Source organism: Pipistrellus hanaki, assembly GCF_964339955.1.
Source record: "Pipistrellus hanaki genome assembly, chromosome: 5".
In the NCBI taxonomy this organism is placed as follows: domain Eukaryota; kingdom Metazoa; phylum Chordata; class Mammalia; order Chiroptera; family Vespertilionidae; genus Pipistrellus; species Pipistrellus hanaki.
Window position 1 is genome coordinate 47,487,824 of NC_140507.1, and position 18,216 is coordinate 47,506,039.

The window sequence follows — 18,216 nt, forward strand, 5'->3', positions numbered from 1 at the left end:
ACCAAGGTGTGGACAGATGGTATGGCCTTCTGGCTTCCCTCACAACTGTACCAATTTCAAGGGGGCTCTCAGCGAAGCAAGCTGACTAGAGGAAGGACATCAAGGATGCTTTTATTTTCCTCTGGTGAAACGGGTGGAAAAATAAAATAAAATTCCCAACTCTAGGATAACACCTGATGGAAAACAGCAATGCAGTAAGAAGCATTCCTCCTGTACACAGTTGTTCAAGTGATAAATAATATATAAACTTTTATATCCCAAGCTTCCCATCATCATACAAAGCACATTTCTTCCTGCTCTTTTAGCCTGTTTCATACAGGAAATGCTGTTGTCTTAAAAATACAAGCGCTTAACGTATTGAATCAAAGATTCTTTTCCTCTTCTCCTTTTTAAATCACCCATTACTCTGAAAGATTAGCAGAGGGCCACGCTACCAATCACACCTGCTTCTTGCTGCAGTAAAGTGCTGCACATAAGTTGCCATTTTAATGACCACAAAATAAGAGCTTTAAATAAGTATAAAGTTAGCCTCCTAGCGGATTACATCCACCAGGCGTTAACAAAATGGAATACAGAGTTATTACCAGCATGGAGAATGCCTCTAGAGCCAGGCGACCTGCAAACACAAGGGACATGTCTCAGGGGCATAAACGGAACCGCAGGACTGGACAGCACCTTGTTTTTGGGGTGGTTATAGGTCAACGAGCTTGTGACAAAATTTCCAACTATACAGTCTACTCGTTCCATATAAAAGGTACATTTTCTTTCATTTTCATTTTTCTTTTTCTTTTTTTTGCAGATGAGAAACAAAAACTAGTGCAAGTCCAAAGCACTGTGCAAAACTGCCATTTCTTTCTTTTTCTTCTTCTTCTTCTTTTTTTTTTTTTTTTAGTCTGAGCATTTATACCCAGAATTGATCCAAACCCCTTTTAATCTCCTTGGCTGGATTTATCCACCATAAAATTTTCCACTCATACTATTTTTTTTTCTTCCTGCAAACAAATGGTAACCACTGAATTAATACATCATATATATATATATATATATATAATCTGCCCTTAAAAAATGATGCATGCGTGTGTCCCACACGCATGGTGTATGCATGGACACACACACACACACAACACACTTAAGTTTTGTGAGGTTGGCCCCAGTGCTGCGGGACATTTCTTCCAGATGGGACTCCTGCTGCCTCGCGTCTTCGTGGCCAGAGGAGAGCCTGCACGAGGCCTCCGGCTCTGTGGGAAATCTCCAGCAGCACCGTGGGCGTCTACCGTTCCTTCATGGACCGCGCCCCGGGCCCCACCCCGCGGCAGCCGTGAAGCGGGCGGTGAAGGAGGGGCTCGGGGAAGGACTGCAGCGGATGAACGACCCAGGAGGGAAAATCATGTTCATCGCGGCGAAAGAAGCCAGCACAGAGGATGTGCAAAAGAAATCTCATGGCACACGACACACGGCTTTCTCTTTCGGAATCCACAAACGCCCACACACCCCATTCACCCAACAGAAAACAAAACAAAAAAAATGCAGCGGTAGGTAAGCTGACAATTGCTGATTGCTATTAAGGACACTCTCTTTAGGGCTGAGCAAGACAAAAACTCCTTTCGGGGAAAGGCTGGGAGCAGGGCCGAGAGTGGGCGCGGGGGGCCGGGGAGGCATGCCTCTGAAGGTAGATGTACGCAGTAGGTCACCTCTCTGGAGATCGGATAAAGCAGCTTTCAGGTCAACGCAATAGGTATACACACAGAGCCCGTTCTCTAGTCCTTCCGAAAGATGGACATACAGTACACGTGGTTCAGACCCACGGGGGAGGGGGGGGGTGTCCGTGGGTTTTGCAGCAACATACACCTGCTGGGGTCGTGTGTGAGTTTTGTGGGTTTGTGTTGTGTCTGTCTCTGTCACTTCGTTTTTGGTACGGAACATGCTGCCCTCAGACAGTCTCTGCTCTTTCTCTCAGTCCGAGATAAGCGAGGAAGGAGTGTTTGGGGGACGGGATGCTGGGGGGCGCCGTCTGAGGTCGGGGAGGGTGGAATGTGAGATCCAAGTGGTTCTTGGGGTACAACATTGTCAAGGGAATGAGATGGGCAAAATCCGAGTTCCGGTACTTGTCAAAGCGCAAAGGGGAGCCGTCGAAGGCCAGAGCCTTGAGTGCCAGGTTGGGCTCCGAGCTGCTGCCGTGGACGGCGGACAAGGCCACGGTCTGCAGAGCCTGGGAGGCGGACATGACCGACAGGGGAGACAGGAGGTTCCGAGAGCTCCCGACGATGAGGAGCGGGGCCCCGGGGCCGGCTGGCTTCTTGGGGGCCGGACACAGGCCCTTCCTATCCTCCTCGGGGCAGTCCCCACTCTGGTGCTTCTTGACGTGGCGGCTGAAGACGAAGGGGTGTGTGGTCTTGAACAGGCACTCTTCGCAGCTGAAGGTCTGGCGGGGGGCATGCTTCAGCTTCTTGTGCAGGTTGAGATTGTCCTTGCGTTTGCAGCTGTAGCTGCACTGGTCACAGTGGAAGGGCCGCTCCCCGGTGTGGACGCGCACATGCTCGATGAGCTTGTTGGCCGTCTTGGACAGGTAGCCGCACTGGTCGCACTTGTAGTGGTTGCCCAGGCGGTGCTCCCGGGTGTGCGTCTCCAGCTCCAGCTGGTTGGCCTTCACCATCTGGCAGATCCGGCACTTGTACTCCATCTTGTAGTGGGTCTTGAGGTGGCACTCCATGGCGGCAGGGCGGTTGGTGGAATAAATGCAGAATGGGCACCTGCGGGGGAAGCAAGGGAAGGGAGGGTCAGCCAGACAGGTTCCGCCGCGGCCCCGTGTCTCCCCTCCTCACGGGCCACCCTGCAAACCCTGAGGCCTGGCTGCCCCTGCCCAGCCCAGCCCTGCCCTGCTGCCTCTCCGAGGTGAAGAGGACCCTCTTGGGCTCTTCGTGCCCACAGAGCCGTCCCCCCGGAGGAGGAGCTAGCTCTGAGGAGGGGCGCTCGGCCTACTCTGGGTCTCCTGGCAGGAGCAGCGAACACCAACCCTCAGGAAGGGGAGCAGAGAAAGGGTGAGGATTACGTTAGCTGTGGCTCCCCTCCATCCTCCCGCCCCCTCGGAGCCCTCCCCGCGCCCCCCCACCCTTCCCCCACGGACACAGCAGAGGTCTAACCCTCACGACCTCCCCTGGAGATGGGAGCAACACAAAGAATCGACGTTTCATGCACCACACCAAGCACACGCAGAAAGGCTCAGAGTTTTAAAGAACAGCTTACAGGGGAAAGCTACCTCCAGCAAACAGAAAGTTGTAGGCTCAGAATCGTGCTTATGAAAGGTTAGGACGAGAAGGCCTGTGTGGTGTGTGTGTGTGTGTGTGTGTGTGTGTGTGTGTGTGTGTGTGAGTGTGTGTGTGTACATAGGTCTGTACTCTAGGACCTGTCTCCTGCGGCTGTTTCCCCACCAGGGCAGGAAGGGGAGGACCGGGACAGGGGCACGGGAGAAGGACGGCCACCCCCAGCTGTCTGCTGGGGAGGGATAAGAAGGGAGGGGAATGCCTGCTCTCTGGAGCTTGAAGACATTATTCGTACATTATGACATCATCATGCTCAGGGGGCAGGGCCACAGCTAACATTTCCTCTGCATTCTGCCCAGTGCTTGGTGAGTGCTCAGCTCATGGTAGGCACTGTGCTATTATTGGACTGGTCTCTACACATACTTGAGGCAGATTCTGGCCCCAGCTCTGCCACCTCACTGGGCTCTAGCTGGATACGCCCTGGGCCGAAGCCCGGGAGGGCCTCTCCGTGGCTCGGTTTCTCCACCCTCCGCCATGAGGCTACGCTCCCCGCAAGCCTCCTGGCTGTCCGGAGGGGCCAGGAGGAGCCGTGAAGGCGGGTTTACAAATTCTGCTCTTTGAGAAGCTGCCGGGCTCGAGTCAGTGGCTGATATGATAGCGGTAGCGTGTTTGCTCTCTTTACAAACAGAATGCGAATGCAAAGGTGGCTGCCGGAGCTCCGGCCGGGCTCCCGCAGGGCAGGCCCGGGAGCGAGGTGTGCTCGGAGGGTTTGGAGAAGTGTTCAGCAGAGCCCAACACAACCAGGTGCACCGTGCACTGCTCCTCAGCGCCAAGCTCGCCGTCAGCCTCGGACCCTCAGCTCACAGAAGAGTGCACACGAGAGAAATAAAAGCCCATTCCCAGGTCAGGTGCACACACAACCCCTACGCCAAGCTGGGCCTTACCTAGAGGAGTCTGAAACTCACCACTGTCCTGAGCTACGGCAAAAGAAAAATAATAGTGTAATCTTATTCGATCTGCATTATGAACAGGATATAGAGTACAAGCAGTTCCATCACAGAAAAGCAATTTAGACATCGGCAGTCTGTTTCACTTTAAGGACGCTTCTGTGACCCACGGCTCAATCTGTCTTGCGCTGCTCAGGGGAAGGGCTAAGGGTGCGGCAGGGGCCCGTTATTTATCGTCACGGCACTCTCTCTCAGGCAAAGGAATGCTCCGATATGGCAAAGGGAAAACAGAACAAAAACAAAAAAACAAAAACAAAAAACGAAGACTCACTGTATAGCCAGAAGGCTTTATCAATTTTTTTCAAAGTATTCTTCTACTTGGTCATCCTAGAACATAAACTATTACACAGGGGACCGTTAGCACCGCACGGGAAGTGTTTGCACCGCAAAAGCATCGGGGTCACTGTGCGTTCTCCCCAGTGGCTCAGAGCCTGGGACCCCTCGGGTCCCCGGGGAAAGGCTGACTGGCAGGGCCATGCCTGGCCAGGCCGCAGTGCATGGTTGTGACTGGGCAATCGGGGAGGGCAATGAGCATAGTCCGACCACAGAAGTCTATGGCTTTTCTTTACCAATAAGAGTGCACACATGTTTAGAAAGGGACAGTGGCAACAAACCAAATCAAATTCCCATTTACTGGTTGTCTGGAGTTATAACCGCCCCTCCCCCATCCCTCCAGCTCTCCCCTCCCTCCCTCCCACCTAAGCACCCCCAAGACTGAAACAAAATGGAAATCCACAGTAGGTGTTGCTCCCTGACTCTGCTGTTTGGGCAGGATTTTGAGGAGAGTCCCCCTGACCAGGTAAGTGGTGGGTGCCTGTGCTGCGCCCCCAGCACTCGACTCCCAGGGTCCTGGGTCTCTCCATCCCACGCCCAGTCGGGAGAGTCATGCCACCCCTCCGGCAAGTTGTGAGTTTCAAAGGCCAAAATGTTTTAAGACAAGGTTTTTTTCCCCTTGGATTAAGTAAAATGTAATTTTTCATTCATTGAAGTGACATGAACAATTCCTGCCCTGAAAGTTGTGTCTTTCTGTGCCCAATGGCATAAGCTTCTTTCTCTTTCCTAGACCGTAAATGCCTTGTGAACAGGGACCCTGATTACCGACTCTCCGGAAGATTAAATTCTGGTCATGGTAGGACGTACACGTCCTGAGGGTGGAAATTAGGTTTTATTCCTTATTTGCCCTCTAGCACCTAATCAAGCCAGACGCACCGTGCACTGGATAATGACTGATTAGTCTCGCTGCAGACCGAGGGCTTCCTGCAAATATGGGTTGATGATGATGCTAACTGCCTAAGTCTCTGGGGGGAGGAATCTGTGAATACGTGACAGAAAACATCAGCTCTCGGGCGGGGAATCCCAATTCCAGGTCCCGGGAAGGCATAAGGCACGTCTGCAGGGACCTGAGAGGTTCATGGGCTTTGCGTGGAAAATGCTGCCTCCTGCCTGTTCAAACCGGCAAGGCTCCGTTATTTGGGGTGGGGTGTGGATGAAGTGGCTGTGATACTTATTTAAAAGATACATGGCAAATCGCCTAAAAAAAACAGATGGTGAAGTGCAGCGACAGTGTAATGATTTACACTTGGGGACACTAACCCAAGCCCATTACCATCAAGTCTGAACAAAACCCAGGCAGTGTGGGATAAGTCTACCCCTGCGTGCTCAGATGCTCCAACATGCCTTCCTGCTTGCTCCGAATCCTGGGCTATTTGTACAATGGATTCTCCTGCTGCTGTCTGCTGATCCCCTTGGGGACAGGTCTGATTCACACCCAACTAAAGGCAGCAGAGGTGCCTGCCTAACTCCCCTCATGCCAAGCTCTCCCTCTCCATGACCCCAAAATCTTCAGGGGAGGGGCCGGGGTAAGGGTTAGAGGAAGGGTGTTTAATAACAACGCAGTAAAAGGTTCTGTACTTGCTTTCCTTACTTGAGCCCACCGGTGGGGACAGTGTGGCATTTCTTATGCTCCAGCAGCTGTTCGGGGGTCTTCATGAACTTGTGGCACACGTCACACTCAAACATCCGGGTGATGAGGTGTATCTGCAGATGGCGCTCAAACATGTTCTTCGTCTTGCAGACAAAGTTGCAAAAAACGCATTCGAACCCTGGAAGGACCGAAGCTGGGTGTACAGGTGCGTGGGGTAGAGGGACAGGAAGGCAGGAGCAGGGCCGAGATCCCCTCTCTTCACCCCTCCCTCTTTCCCCCCCAGTTTTTTATACTCTTCCAGACGCTGTTCCCTGCATCTCTGTGCTAAAGGAAGTTACAGCTTTGGAGTCAGTGTCACACTCCCCATCCTTCCACCCCATATTGGGTGCAAATCAAGCCAAAAGGAATGTTCTGGGACCCAATATCTACTTCCAAGATCACTCCTGACAAGGGGTCATGCCTCCAGAGTGGGGAGGGCTAAGCAGGCCACACCACCTCCTCCCTTACCTTTCTCGGGCTTTTCCTCACTAGTCAGTGAGGGTTGGCTCCCGGGCACAACGGAGATGACCAGCAGGTTGTTCCCGCTCTTGTTTTTCTGGGAGCTGTCTGAGTCATCTTTGCTGTTAGCTGAATCACTCAGAGCTGAGAGGGAGGATGATGAGGGGCTGTTTGATTCACTTGGGGTCTTCCTGTCTTCCACTAAAAAAGAAAAAAACCCCAAGTCTGTTATTCAGGAGATGGAAACCCTGGCATAAACAGAAGTTGGGAGGTGTGGGGTTGTGTCCCATGGCTACACCATCATTTGAGGGGCATAAGCTGTGGCCTCCAGTTCCTCTAGTGCACCTGCTGGGGTCCTAGGTCAAAGCCACCTATGGTGATGACACTCTTGGTACTTGGGGCCGAGAGCAGGCCTTCATTTATTTGATGAAGGTTTATGGATATCTTACTATAATTAAAATAAATGACAACGGTAGCTAAGTGTACTGAAAGTGTTGCCAAGTTCCAGAATCTCGGCCATGCTTTAAATGCCTTGTCTCATTTTATACTAAAAAACAACAACAACTGGGAGGCACAACTATTATCACCCCCATTTTATAAATGAGGATGGGGAGCCACAACGAGGTGAGTCAGTTGGTCTGACTCTAGCATCCATGTTCTTCATCAGTGCACTGAATTCTCCCTCAAAGTCAGCAGTAAATGGTCAATAGACCATTAAAATCTAGAGTCAGTAGACTTCTGCTTCCATTCAAGAGATGGAATTTATCATCGCTACTGAAACAACTAACAAAAAGACAGTCGAAACATATCAAACAATAGTTTTCACAATATTGGACACCAGACAATGAAGAAGAAAGACCCCTGAGAGGCAGGAAAGACCTTCTAGAATGCAGTGTAGGGAAGGGTGTGGAGGTGGAACCCAGTTGACCTGCTGATTTGAGGAGACAAGACTGGTGGTCTGGGAGATCAACATGGCAGAACCTTGAGAGACAGTATACTAAAGGGGAAGAACTCAGACACCTGCAGAGGATTGCCGGGAGTATTCAGCAGAGTGTGGATGGAAACATGTGTTGGAGAGAAAATAAGCCATCTGAAAGGCTTAGAGAACAGTGCCTGTTTCCACCAGCCAGACTGGAAAAAACTTGTAACTCCTAAGGCAGTGGGTAGAAAACAGGAAGTTCTTTTAGTAGTGGGTGATAATTAGCCCTAGATGGGGCACTGCTCCAGACTCATCTGACAAGTCATAAAAGCAAGACCCAAGAGGATCAAAGTTTCAAAAATATTTATAGGAATATAAAGTATCTGGCACCTAATAAGGTAAAAATCACAATGTCTGACACTCAAATAGATTCTCAGGCATGCAGAGAAACAAAACACAACCCAAAGGGGAGAATATCAACCAACGAAAACTGACCCAGTTGTTGGAATTTGCAGACAAGGACACGAGAACAGCAATATAATTGTATTCCATATATTAAAAAAAGTTAAGTAGAAAGATGGAAGATATAAAAAAGCACCCAAATGAAATTTCTAGAGATGAAAATTACAATGTCTGAGATGAACAATACACTGCATGGGACCCCTAACAGTTTAGATACAGTAAAGAAAAGATTCATGAACCTGAAGATACTAGCAATAGAAATTATCTGAGATGAAACAGAGAGAAAATAATCACAAAAATAAAAAGAGCACCCAGTGAACTATGGGATGCCTTCAGGCAGCTTAGTAAAAGCTTAATTGGAGTCCCTGATGGGGCAGGGAGGGCAGGAAAATATACTTGAAATAGTAAAAAACTTTTCAAATTTGAGGAACACCATATAACCATTGATCCAAGTAGTGCAATGAGTCCCAAGCATAAGAAAGATGATGAAATCTATACAAGGGACATCATAATCAAATTGCTCAAAACCAGAGATAAATAAAAAGTCCTAAGAGCAGCCAGACAAAAAAGGACACATTATGTGCAGAGGAACAAAAAAAGGATGACAGCAGATTTCTCACTGTACACAATGCAAGTGCGAAGGAGTGGAACAACATCTTTAAAGTATGAAAACATATTTCACAAGCAAAGGCAAAAGAAAAAGGATATATAAAATCAACAGTGGGTGACATTATAAAATGTGTTCCTAACTTAACAGGGTAATTCATTACCTGTAGACCTGAATTACAAAGAAATGTTAAAACAATTCTTCAGGCAGAAGGGAAATTACACTAATGTAAAAATGGATCTACATAAAAGAATGGAGAGCACCAGAAATGACAACTAAATGGGTAAATATGTGAGTTTTTCTTATTTAAATCTCTTTAAAAAGTAATAAAATAATTTTGTTAAAAAAACTATTAATAATGTAATATTTATAACACATACACATATGAGAACAATAACATAACAGCTGGTGGGGAAGAAAAGGAAGTATGCTATTGTGAGGTCTTATACTACATGTGAAGTGGTATGGTACACTGATAAATTCAAGATGTACTTATAAATCCAAATAACTGGAAGCATATAATATTCATGGTTCAGGAGACTCAACATTAAGATGTCAGCTCTCCCCAAACTAATTCAGTGCAACTCCATAGTTTATGTTAAGGTGAAAAATATAGGGAAACTGTACTGCAGATCCAAGGAGTGGACTTATCCTACTCTACTTACATATTTCATTAAAATTAAATTTTAAGTTAAAATTAATATTTTTCTGGTTGACTTTTTCCCCCACAGATAAATTCCCAGAAATGGGATTACTGGGTCACAGAGCATTACATTTTCAAGTCTCTTAGTATAAATTGCCTAAATAGTTTCCCCAAGTTTTGTTCCTTTGCAGGCCATAGACACAAGAGTACCACCAGCATCCAGCAACAGTGGGTGACACTATAAAATGTGTTTCTAACTTAACAGGGCAAGACAAGCCACTCTTGAGCTTTACCTTGACTGCTCAGTGAGGTTGAACATTTTTTCTTATGTTAAGCAATTAGCTTTTACTTTTTTTTTTTTTTTATTACTGTGAATTGACTGTTCATGTTCTTTCCAAATTCTCAACGAGAGACCAGAAGTGTTCCTAACCCATTTATTTGCACTTTCTAAATAAATACATGAGCTTTTTGTAATTTTTACAAACACATTTTCAGAATGTAGGTTCTTTTTTTGTTTCCCTTCTCTTCTTCCTTTCTTTTGAAAAAAAAAAAAAAAAGTTTTTGTGTCCAATCTCTTGATTCTTATTCTTTGTGATTTCTTGTTATCCATTAAGCATTTACAAATCTTTCTCGCTGTGTTTGATGAATATTCTATTCTATTTTCCTCAAGCCTTTCTAGGACAGATAGTAAACAAGGATTGTGTAGGTTATTTTGGTGTCAGTGTGAGGTAAATATTGATGGCTGTATTTTCCAAATAGCTATTTAAATCCCTCAACCACCATTATCACTTTTAAAAATTGCAGCAAAATTTGCATGGAGGACTTCACAGCACCAGAAGAAATATTTCCCCCTTGCTGATGTTCTCCGCAGGACCAGGAGCCCGCAGAGGGAGGAGAGTAAGGAGGGGTCACTGCAGAAACACCCCATTCCCAAGCGTATCTTGGCTAAGAGCAGCCCGTAAGGAAGTGAGAGGAAGCACGTGGGTTCTGTGGGTGACCAATTATAAATTTTGTGTTGATTAAAGCTCATCACAAGTTCATTTAGGGAACCAGATGGCATTGCAGATCCCCTAGGGCACTGGAAGAAAAGGTGCCTGTTCTTGTGACAGGTAAATCCAATTAGAGAACAGGACTCTCAAAATTAGAGTTGTGAAGTCCAACTCCCCTCCAGCCATTGTGGTTTCTATGATCTTCTTGAGGTGGGGTGGGGGGCGGTGGAGGGAGGTTCTGAGCTGGGGGTTTAGGCATACTGTGGGGCGGAGAAGGCTAAAAGAATGGGAGAGGAACAGGAAAGAGAGTGTCTGAAGAGCCCGTGGAAACGGAGAGAGGCTGGCTTCCCCTCCAGCAGCCACTCCAGAAATGCTGGATTTAATTTGTCTTCGATGTGGGTTTCCCGGCTCACCTGCTGCCCACGGCGCTAATGTGGTTATGGTCAGACAACCGACTGTAAAAATGGCACCTTCTCACTCAGCAGAACCGCTCTCTGCAGACCTCCAAGTCAGAGCTGCTCAACTTACTGACAAAAACAAGCTTTTATTGCTGTTGGCACCACGGAGCCAGGGCGGCCAGGAAAGCACAGAGAGATCCTTCTTGACCATGCACATCGTCAGCACAAATGTCAGGGAAATTTCCCTCCCTGAATCTTTCAAGTGCCAACGATGTGAGGGGCCGCTCCAGCACCCGGGCCGGCAGTCAGCAGCCCCAGCTTGTAATTTGTAGCCAAGGCAGGGAGCTCTTCCTGCTCCTCACGTAATGACTCCTCGTCAGTGTCATTTGTAACCATCACTTTCGAGAAGATAATTGCTTGGCAAAGTCAAAATGTTAACTTTATTAAATAGAAGAAATTAACCAGAATGGCAAGAGTCTGAAATGAAAGGGAGCCCCGGCAAAGGCGTGGCTGCGGCCCGGGGAGAGAGTGGGTCGATTCAGGAGCATCTGGTGGTCTTTGCCCCTGAACAGATGGGCTACGTGGCATCATGGAGCGTGTCAGGGCTGCAGAGTCATGCAAGGAGCAGAGCTTGCAGAGGTAGGTGCATGGTGCCTGGCCCAGCAAAACAGAGAGGTCCAGCCTTTGCCAAGGTTTGGGTGGGGCTGCCAGAATGTCAGCGGCTCAGAAAGAAGGTTCTAGAAGGACGACTGTTCTGGTCTGAGTTTTCGGAGTCATAGCCTAAGGTTGACCTTGGACAGAATACCTCCCCTCTGGGAGGCCTCAGCTTTCAGCCTCTGTAGTGTGGTAATAGCAGTATGGGCCTCAGGGGTCGCTAGGAGGCTTATGTGGGACCCAACGTGCATAGGTGCATGCCTGGGGCATTGGGAAAGTGATCGCAGTTAGTAGATGATGATGGCAAGCAGACAGCTCAGTCCCTCTCAACCGTCCCCACCTGTGAGTGTGTCAGATCAGCCGGGGCACAAACTGTGCCTGGCCATGGTGCTGTGGCCACAGGGACGTGTGGCTCTGCTACCCCCGGGGACCTTCTTTCTTCAGAGGAAGGAGGTGCCAGTGTCACGTGGCGATGAGGATGCTTCTGCCAGGTGGACAGGCAGCCTGGGGCGGCAGGGAATGGAGGAGAGAAGGGCCAGTGGGAGTGGTCACCTGTGTGCTTGGTGCCGATGTGAGCCTTTATCTCCGCCTCCTCCATGGTGACGAAGTCGCAGGCGGTGCAGCAGATGGAGAACATCCACTGCTCCTTGTCCACGTGGAGGGACATGTGGCTGACAAACTGGACGTTGAGCTCCGTCTCAAATCCACACACATGGCAGCTGCATGAGAGGACGAAGGAAAAGGCAGGGGGAGAGGAGCGATATTCTAAATGCAGGCTACCCACTCATGCCCAACACACCCGGAAAACGGCTTGTACACACTGCCCTCCCCATTAGGAAATTCTGCTTGTTCGGATGCCTCTGAAGTGGTCGCTGGACTAAACGGATTTGGTGCCCCAATAATGTAACAATCCCATACACGCTATAACGATGCTAAATAATCAGAGAGTTAATTAAAGATTCCAGATTCCAGATTCCAGATGCTGCATGCCTTCTCACGATTCCTTGTGGTAAAGGGATGCAGCACAGCCTTGCCAAGACATGAGTGCGGCTGGTACACGGAGCAGCGTGGCACGCCCTCCACTCCCTCGAGCCTCCCCTGCCTCCTACTGCCTCCCACCTCCTCCCACTGCCTTCCACCGCCTCCCCTACCTCCCACTGCCTCCCACTGCCTCCCCTGCCTCCCACTGCCTCCCCTGCCTCCCACTGCCTCCCCTACCTCCCACTGCCTCCCACTGCCTCCCCTGCCTCCCACTGCCTCCCCTGCCTCCCACTGCCTCCCCTGCCTCCCACTGCCTCCCCTACCTCCCACTGCCTTCCACCGCCTCCCCTACCTCCCACTGCCTCCCACTGCCTCCCCTGCCTCCCACTGCCTCCCCTGCCTCTCACTGCCTCCCACCGCCTCCCACCACCTCCCACTGCCTCCCCTGCCTCCCACTGCCTCCCCTACCTCCCACTGCCTTCCACCGCCTCCCCTACCTCCCACTGCCTCCCACTGCCTCCCCTGCCTCCCACTGCCTCCCCTGCCTCTCACTGCCTCCCACCGCCTCCCACCACCTCCCACTGCCTCCCCTGCCTCCCACTGCCTCCCACCGCCTCCCACTGCCTCTCACGCCTTCCACTGCCTCTCACTGCCTCAGGAAACCTCCTTGGTAGCAGTGAGAGCACACAGGTTGTTGGATGGCACTCCTGCCTGTGACAATTCCTGGTAGAAGCCACCCATCCATGGAGACATTTCATGCAAATGCAAGTTTCTACCAACCCCTACAGCCTCTCTGGTGGGTAAGATTTGGGGTTTTATGGCACCCAAACCAAATACTGATTTATGGCCAGAATGGGAAAAAACCATAAAATTCCAGCGACTAAAGGACAAAACACGATTCGAGGAGAAGAAGCTATAACTTCACGGCTGCTTCCTCAGGGTCTTGGGTTTATTTTTCCTAATCTGCTTTCCTTCAGATACTTCTCAGGAAGCAGCAAAGTGCTCAGTTACTAGGGCAGGAGCTTGCCAGCTGCCCAACCCTGGAAGCTAATAATCCCCAGAGCCCTGCCACTCTCTGGAGCTCCCCTCTTCCTCCCTCCGAGAGCCACCTCTCAGATCGTTTCCCTTTCAACTCATTCCACCAGGGCACCATGGCAGGGGAGTCATTGCAACCGTAGGGTCTCCTCTAAGCAAAGCAACTATGACAATGCAGGCCAGTGCGTCTGTTGAGCAGAGGTGCCTGTCAGGCCTGCCTCGCAGCCGGCAGGGAGGGTGGGAAGGCTGGCCTAGGGTTCTAGCCCCAGCTCACCTGTAATAATAAGGGTGCTTCCTCCCGTCACTGCCTTCAGAGGTGACGGCGCTGACAATGTCCTCAGTGTCCGTACTCACCAGCTTCACCGAGTGGACGGTCAGGTGCTGGTTCAGGTTCGCGCGGCACTTAGCAGCGTAGGGGCACAAGTGGCATTTGTATTTCCTTTCCTCTGGAGGAGAAAGAGCAGAAAACCCCCAGCTGACCTGAGTAATGAAATCCCACCACCTTGCAAGAGACCACTTAAGGGTATCAAGGAAGAGTGGGGGGGGGAGGGTGTTCAAGTCTCATTTCAAGTGGGGACAAAGGGAACACCTTGGAATTGTAAGTCTCTAAAAAGTCCTTACCCAGCAGGTCACTCCTGTGTTAACATTTCCAAAGATACAAGAAAGTCTCCAGGCAATGGGATCATCTACTTTTTCCTGGACACCCACAGGCGAAGGCGAGCTAAAAGCATATTAGTGCGTGCGTGTGTGTGTGTGTGTGTGTGTGTGTGTATATGCATAAGAGTGTGAGTGAGTTTGTGCGTGTGCGCATGAGAGTGTGCTGTGAGTGTGCGTGTGCGTGTGTGAGCACACGCCTCCCCACGAGTCAGGTGTGGGTGGGTGCTAAGCCAGGGAAGGAGGAGTGAAACCGTGTTCGCAGGACTGGTGAGTGAAAGAAGCTCCATCATTTTCCCTAAGCTCCAGGCCTGGGTCAGCCAAGAAATAAAAAACTAATGAAATTAAAGGAATAAAAAATGACTCATGTGAAATAATTGAATTGGAAATTTACATTTTACATAAATAAAATAAAATTTCTCAATTACTTTCTTAATGGGAACTCTCTCCTAGCACTGACAGTGTTTGAGGACTGTTTCCAGAGTGGCCGTCTGAATGCATTTGGTGAGTCAAGCAAATTAAAGTAAAAGGAGCAGCCCTGCTTCCACTGTGCAGATCCAGGCGACGGAGGGCGGCGGGAGACAGGAGCTGCTTCATGCTCTGCCCTCAGCGCTCTTCCTCTGAGAGACTGAGCTGGCCTTCGAAAAGACAGACACCTGTCTTGTCTGCTTCCCAGGGAAGGACACAGACAAGCTTCCCCACAACAACATGTAAGGCATGGCTATTATTTCAGTGGCCCCCAACATCTGAGGGGCTGCTGGCCTGGGCTCAGTGGGGCTCGGGAAAGGGGCCCTGAGGTGCAGATAGGAGAGTTCTCTCTGGAATTTTTGCATTTGTATTAGTAAGCAAGGTTGTTAATTTTGGTATGAATGTGAATTGCTGAACTTTCTTTTTCTATCATTTGGAAAGGTTTAATAATATTGGACTTTCCTACCCTCAAAAGGTTACAAAGAACCCATCTGGACCTGACACCTTTACCAATAATATTATCTCCATCATCTTTCCAAATTTCCCTTTGGTAACTGATTTACTTAAGTTTTTAATTTTTCTCCCCTGGGGTCAATTTTGGAATTTTGCTTAAATTAGTTATGCCATCTATGTTTTTAGCAGTTCTTTTCTTTTTGTCATAGAGTTGCCCTTATTCTCCAAAAATTCTTTAATAGCATTAATGATTAGGCTTTCTTTTCCATTCCTTATTTTGAATAGTTTTGCTTCCTTTTCCTTTCTTAGTCAGGATTAAAGAAATTAATCTTTTTTTTGTGGTCTTTTTCCTCCTAGATTTTGTTTTTCTTTTGCCAGTTCTTTTTAATCCCCATCCGAGGATATTTTTCCATTGATTTTTAGAGAGAGTGGAAGAGAGAGGGAAAAATGTAGAGACATGTTGATTGGTTGGTTCTTGCACATATCCTGACGAGGGCTGGGCCAAGTAGGAGCCTGCAACTGAGGTATGTGCCCTTGTCCGGAATCAAACCCAGGACCCTTCAGTCCACAGGCCAATGCTCTATCCACTGAGCCAAACTGGTGAGGGCTCTTTTACTATAATAGTTCTTTAAGATGCATGGTAAGTTCCTTTCCGTGTTTCTTCTCTTCTAATTAAAACATTTAAGCCCATGAATTGTCCTCTGACCACAGCTGAAGCTGTTTTTGTTCCAGGCCTAGGAATGAAGTGTTCCCCTTTTCATTTCTTCTAGATGTCTATAATTTGAGTTTTTATTTTCTTCCTTTTCTTTGACCTGGTGAGCGAGGGCATTTTATTGACCTTTGGTTATTTTAAATTTCATTTGAGTATGAGCAGAGCATGTGACCTATAAAACTCCACTTTTCTGAACATGTTAAAGTTTTTTTGGGGCTTAAGTATATGACTAAATTTTGTCTAGTGAAAATATATATATATATCTTGTCATATTAATACTGCCTGTCCTGCCTTTTTTAGAATTTCATGTGATATGGGAAATCTCTACTTATTTTCTTTGCCATTTCCTATAAATAGGATACATCTGAACTTTTAGAAAGTCTGATCTTGGGTGTAAATATGGAAAACTTCATTTTATTATTTCTATTTTGCTTTGTTTATAATAGATTCTACTGTATTTCTTTTTGTCTTCAGTTATTTTTTCTGCATTAAGTTACTCCTGAACTTGGTTGCTTTCACTTTCCCAGCACACAGAATCAACAGTATTTCTTTATTATTATATATAAACAAAAACAGTACCTGTTCCTCCACCAAGGTGTCCCTACTGCTCCCTCCTACAATAAGATGAGCCCAATAAGATGGGATACAGATCCATCCCCTGTGCCAACAAGGTCAATACATTCCTTAGAGTTGAGGGAACTATGCTTAAATGTGCATCTTTTCTCATCAGTCCTCCTGAACTCTAGGAGTCCTTTCCATACAAACAAGAAACCCTATCCAGGGCCTTATTTGAACACGCCCGGCTAAATGGCCTTAGGAGGTCACGATAAAACACCCCCATCACTTCCTGAAATAATTCTCTACAGCTCAGCTTCTTGGTAATGGAGGCGCTGGCGATCCAGACCCAGGAAGGCCCACCAGTGAGGCCAACTCACCTGTGTGCAGTGAGAGGTGTCTGGACAATGTCTGCTGTCGGCCAAAGACTTTCCCACACACATCGCAGGGGAAAAGCTGGTCATTGAATTTCCAGGAGGGCAATCCGTTGCCTGCCTCTAGCACGAGCTTTTCTGTCTCTGTACCAAAAGAACATGAGGAATAAACAAGGCAACACGAACGAATTTCAGTTTAGTCAACATTCAGGAGTTAAGCTGAGGCTTCCTTCGACGAAGGTGGCTGGTAACTACAAAGAAGTCCCTGTAACCGCTGGTCTTCATGCTCATGTGCTGTCTCTGAGAAGGCTATTCTTGAACATTATGGTGGCAAATTTATCCCAATTTTAGTCAAGTCTCCGGTGTTTTCTTGCTTTCGTCACCAAAGGCCAGCTGGCCCAACCTTCTAGTAGGTGGGTAGCATGGGTTAGCACTGTGTCCACCGTACAGTCAGTACTCAAAACAACAACTGTGGAACAAGTCAATGCTTGAGTTGCATGTTAAAATTCCAGAAATGTCGACTTTTGCTACAAGGTAGTAAATAAATCAAGAATGCTGAATCTTAGATTCTGATGAGAAAACAAATGGATAGATTCCTTGAAAGGAGATACCCTTTCACTGCCCTTTATGGGGAAAAGATTTGTGCTATGTTCAGAAGGGTTACACAAAGTCTTTAATGAGGAACTTATGCTACAGAGAATCCGTGATGACGACTGCAAGCTACTTGCTGTGGTCTGAATGTTTGTGCCCCCCCCCCCCCCAGTCATATATTAAAATCCTAATCCTTAAAGTGATGGTATCAGGAGGTGGGGCTTCCAGGAGGTGCTTAGGTCATGAGGGTGGATTAGTGCTCTTATAAAAGGAGCCCCAGAGGTCCCTCACTCTTCCCACCCTGTGAGGACACAGTACAAATATCTGCGATCCAGAAGAGGTCACATGCCCACACTGGCACCCTGACCTTAGGTGTCTAGCCTTCAGAACTGTGAGAAATACATCGAGGTTGTTTATAAGCCGCACAGTCAGTGGTATTTTGTTATAGCAGCATGAACACACTAAAACACTCTTCCACAAAAAACTCCCTAATGCAAAATTGCACAACCTGAATTTATCCCAAGGTTTCATTATGTCCAGAAAACAGTGAGCACAAGTTGTCTGTATATCATTCATAGCCACAAATGAAATAAGTGGATGTTAATACATTCTTTATCAACTTAAAATTTTTTTATTTTCTCATCGTCATCCATAAAATTACCTTGAATTTTCTCAAACTTATTTCTTTTCACTGAACTCCAACAGATTGTCCTACATGATAAAAAGCTAATGTGCAAATTAACCAAATAACCAAATGGCGGAATGACTGGTTGCTATGATGTGCACTGACCACCAGGGGGCAGACACTCAGCACAGGAGCTGCCCCCTAGTGGTCAGTGTGCTCCCACAGGGGGAGCACTGCCCAGCCAGAAGCCGGGCTTATGGCTGGCACATGCAGCTGTGGTGGTGAGAGCCTCTTCTGCCTCCATGGCAGCACTAAGGATGGCTTAAGCTGTCAGTCAGACATCCCCTGAGGGCTTCTGAACTATGAGAGGGCGCAGGCTGGGCTGAGGAAGCCTTTCCATCTCCCCC

The 18,216-nt window shown here is 48.1% G+C and overlaps 1 protein-coding gene across 6 annotated transcripts in view; it reads right to left on the reverse strand.

The window, feature by feature from the left end:
- Positions 1-775: 775 nt before the first annotated feature.
- ZNF827 (zinc finger protein 827) overlaps positions 776-18,216 on the reverse strand; it is a 162,361-nt gene continuing 144,920 nt past the window's right edge. Inside the window, exons 9-15 of one of the 6 annotated variants that reach the window (XM_084884283.1) lie at positions 16,600-16,737; positions 13,652-13,823; positions 11,914-12,080; positions 6,699-6,890; positions 6,192-6,369; positions 4,539-4,606; positions 2,626-2,750 (exon numbers count right to left, since the gene is read on the reverse strand). In XM_084884283.1, coding sequence (XP_084740409.1) covers positions 4,582-4,606; positions 6,192-6,369; positions 6,699-6,890; positions 11,914-12,080; positions 13,652-13,823; positions 16,600-16,737 — 872 coding nt within the window. In that variant the 3' untranslated portion in view covers positions 2,626-2,750; positions 4,539-4,581. Of the gene's footprint in view, positions 2,751-4,204; positions 4,238-4,538; positions 4,607-6,178; positions 6,370-6,698; positions 6,891-11,913; positions 12,081-13,651; positions 13,824-16,599; positions 16,738-18,216 lie in introns of those variants that run through there. The other 5 variants (XM_084884284.1, XM_084884285.1, XM_084884286.1 and 2 more) reach the window with 5 other exon arrangements.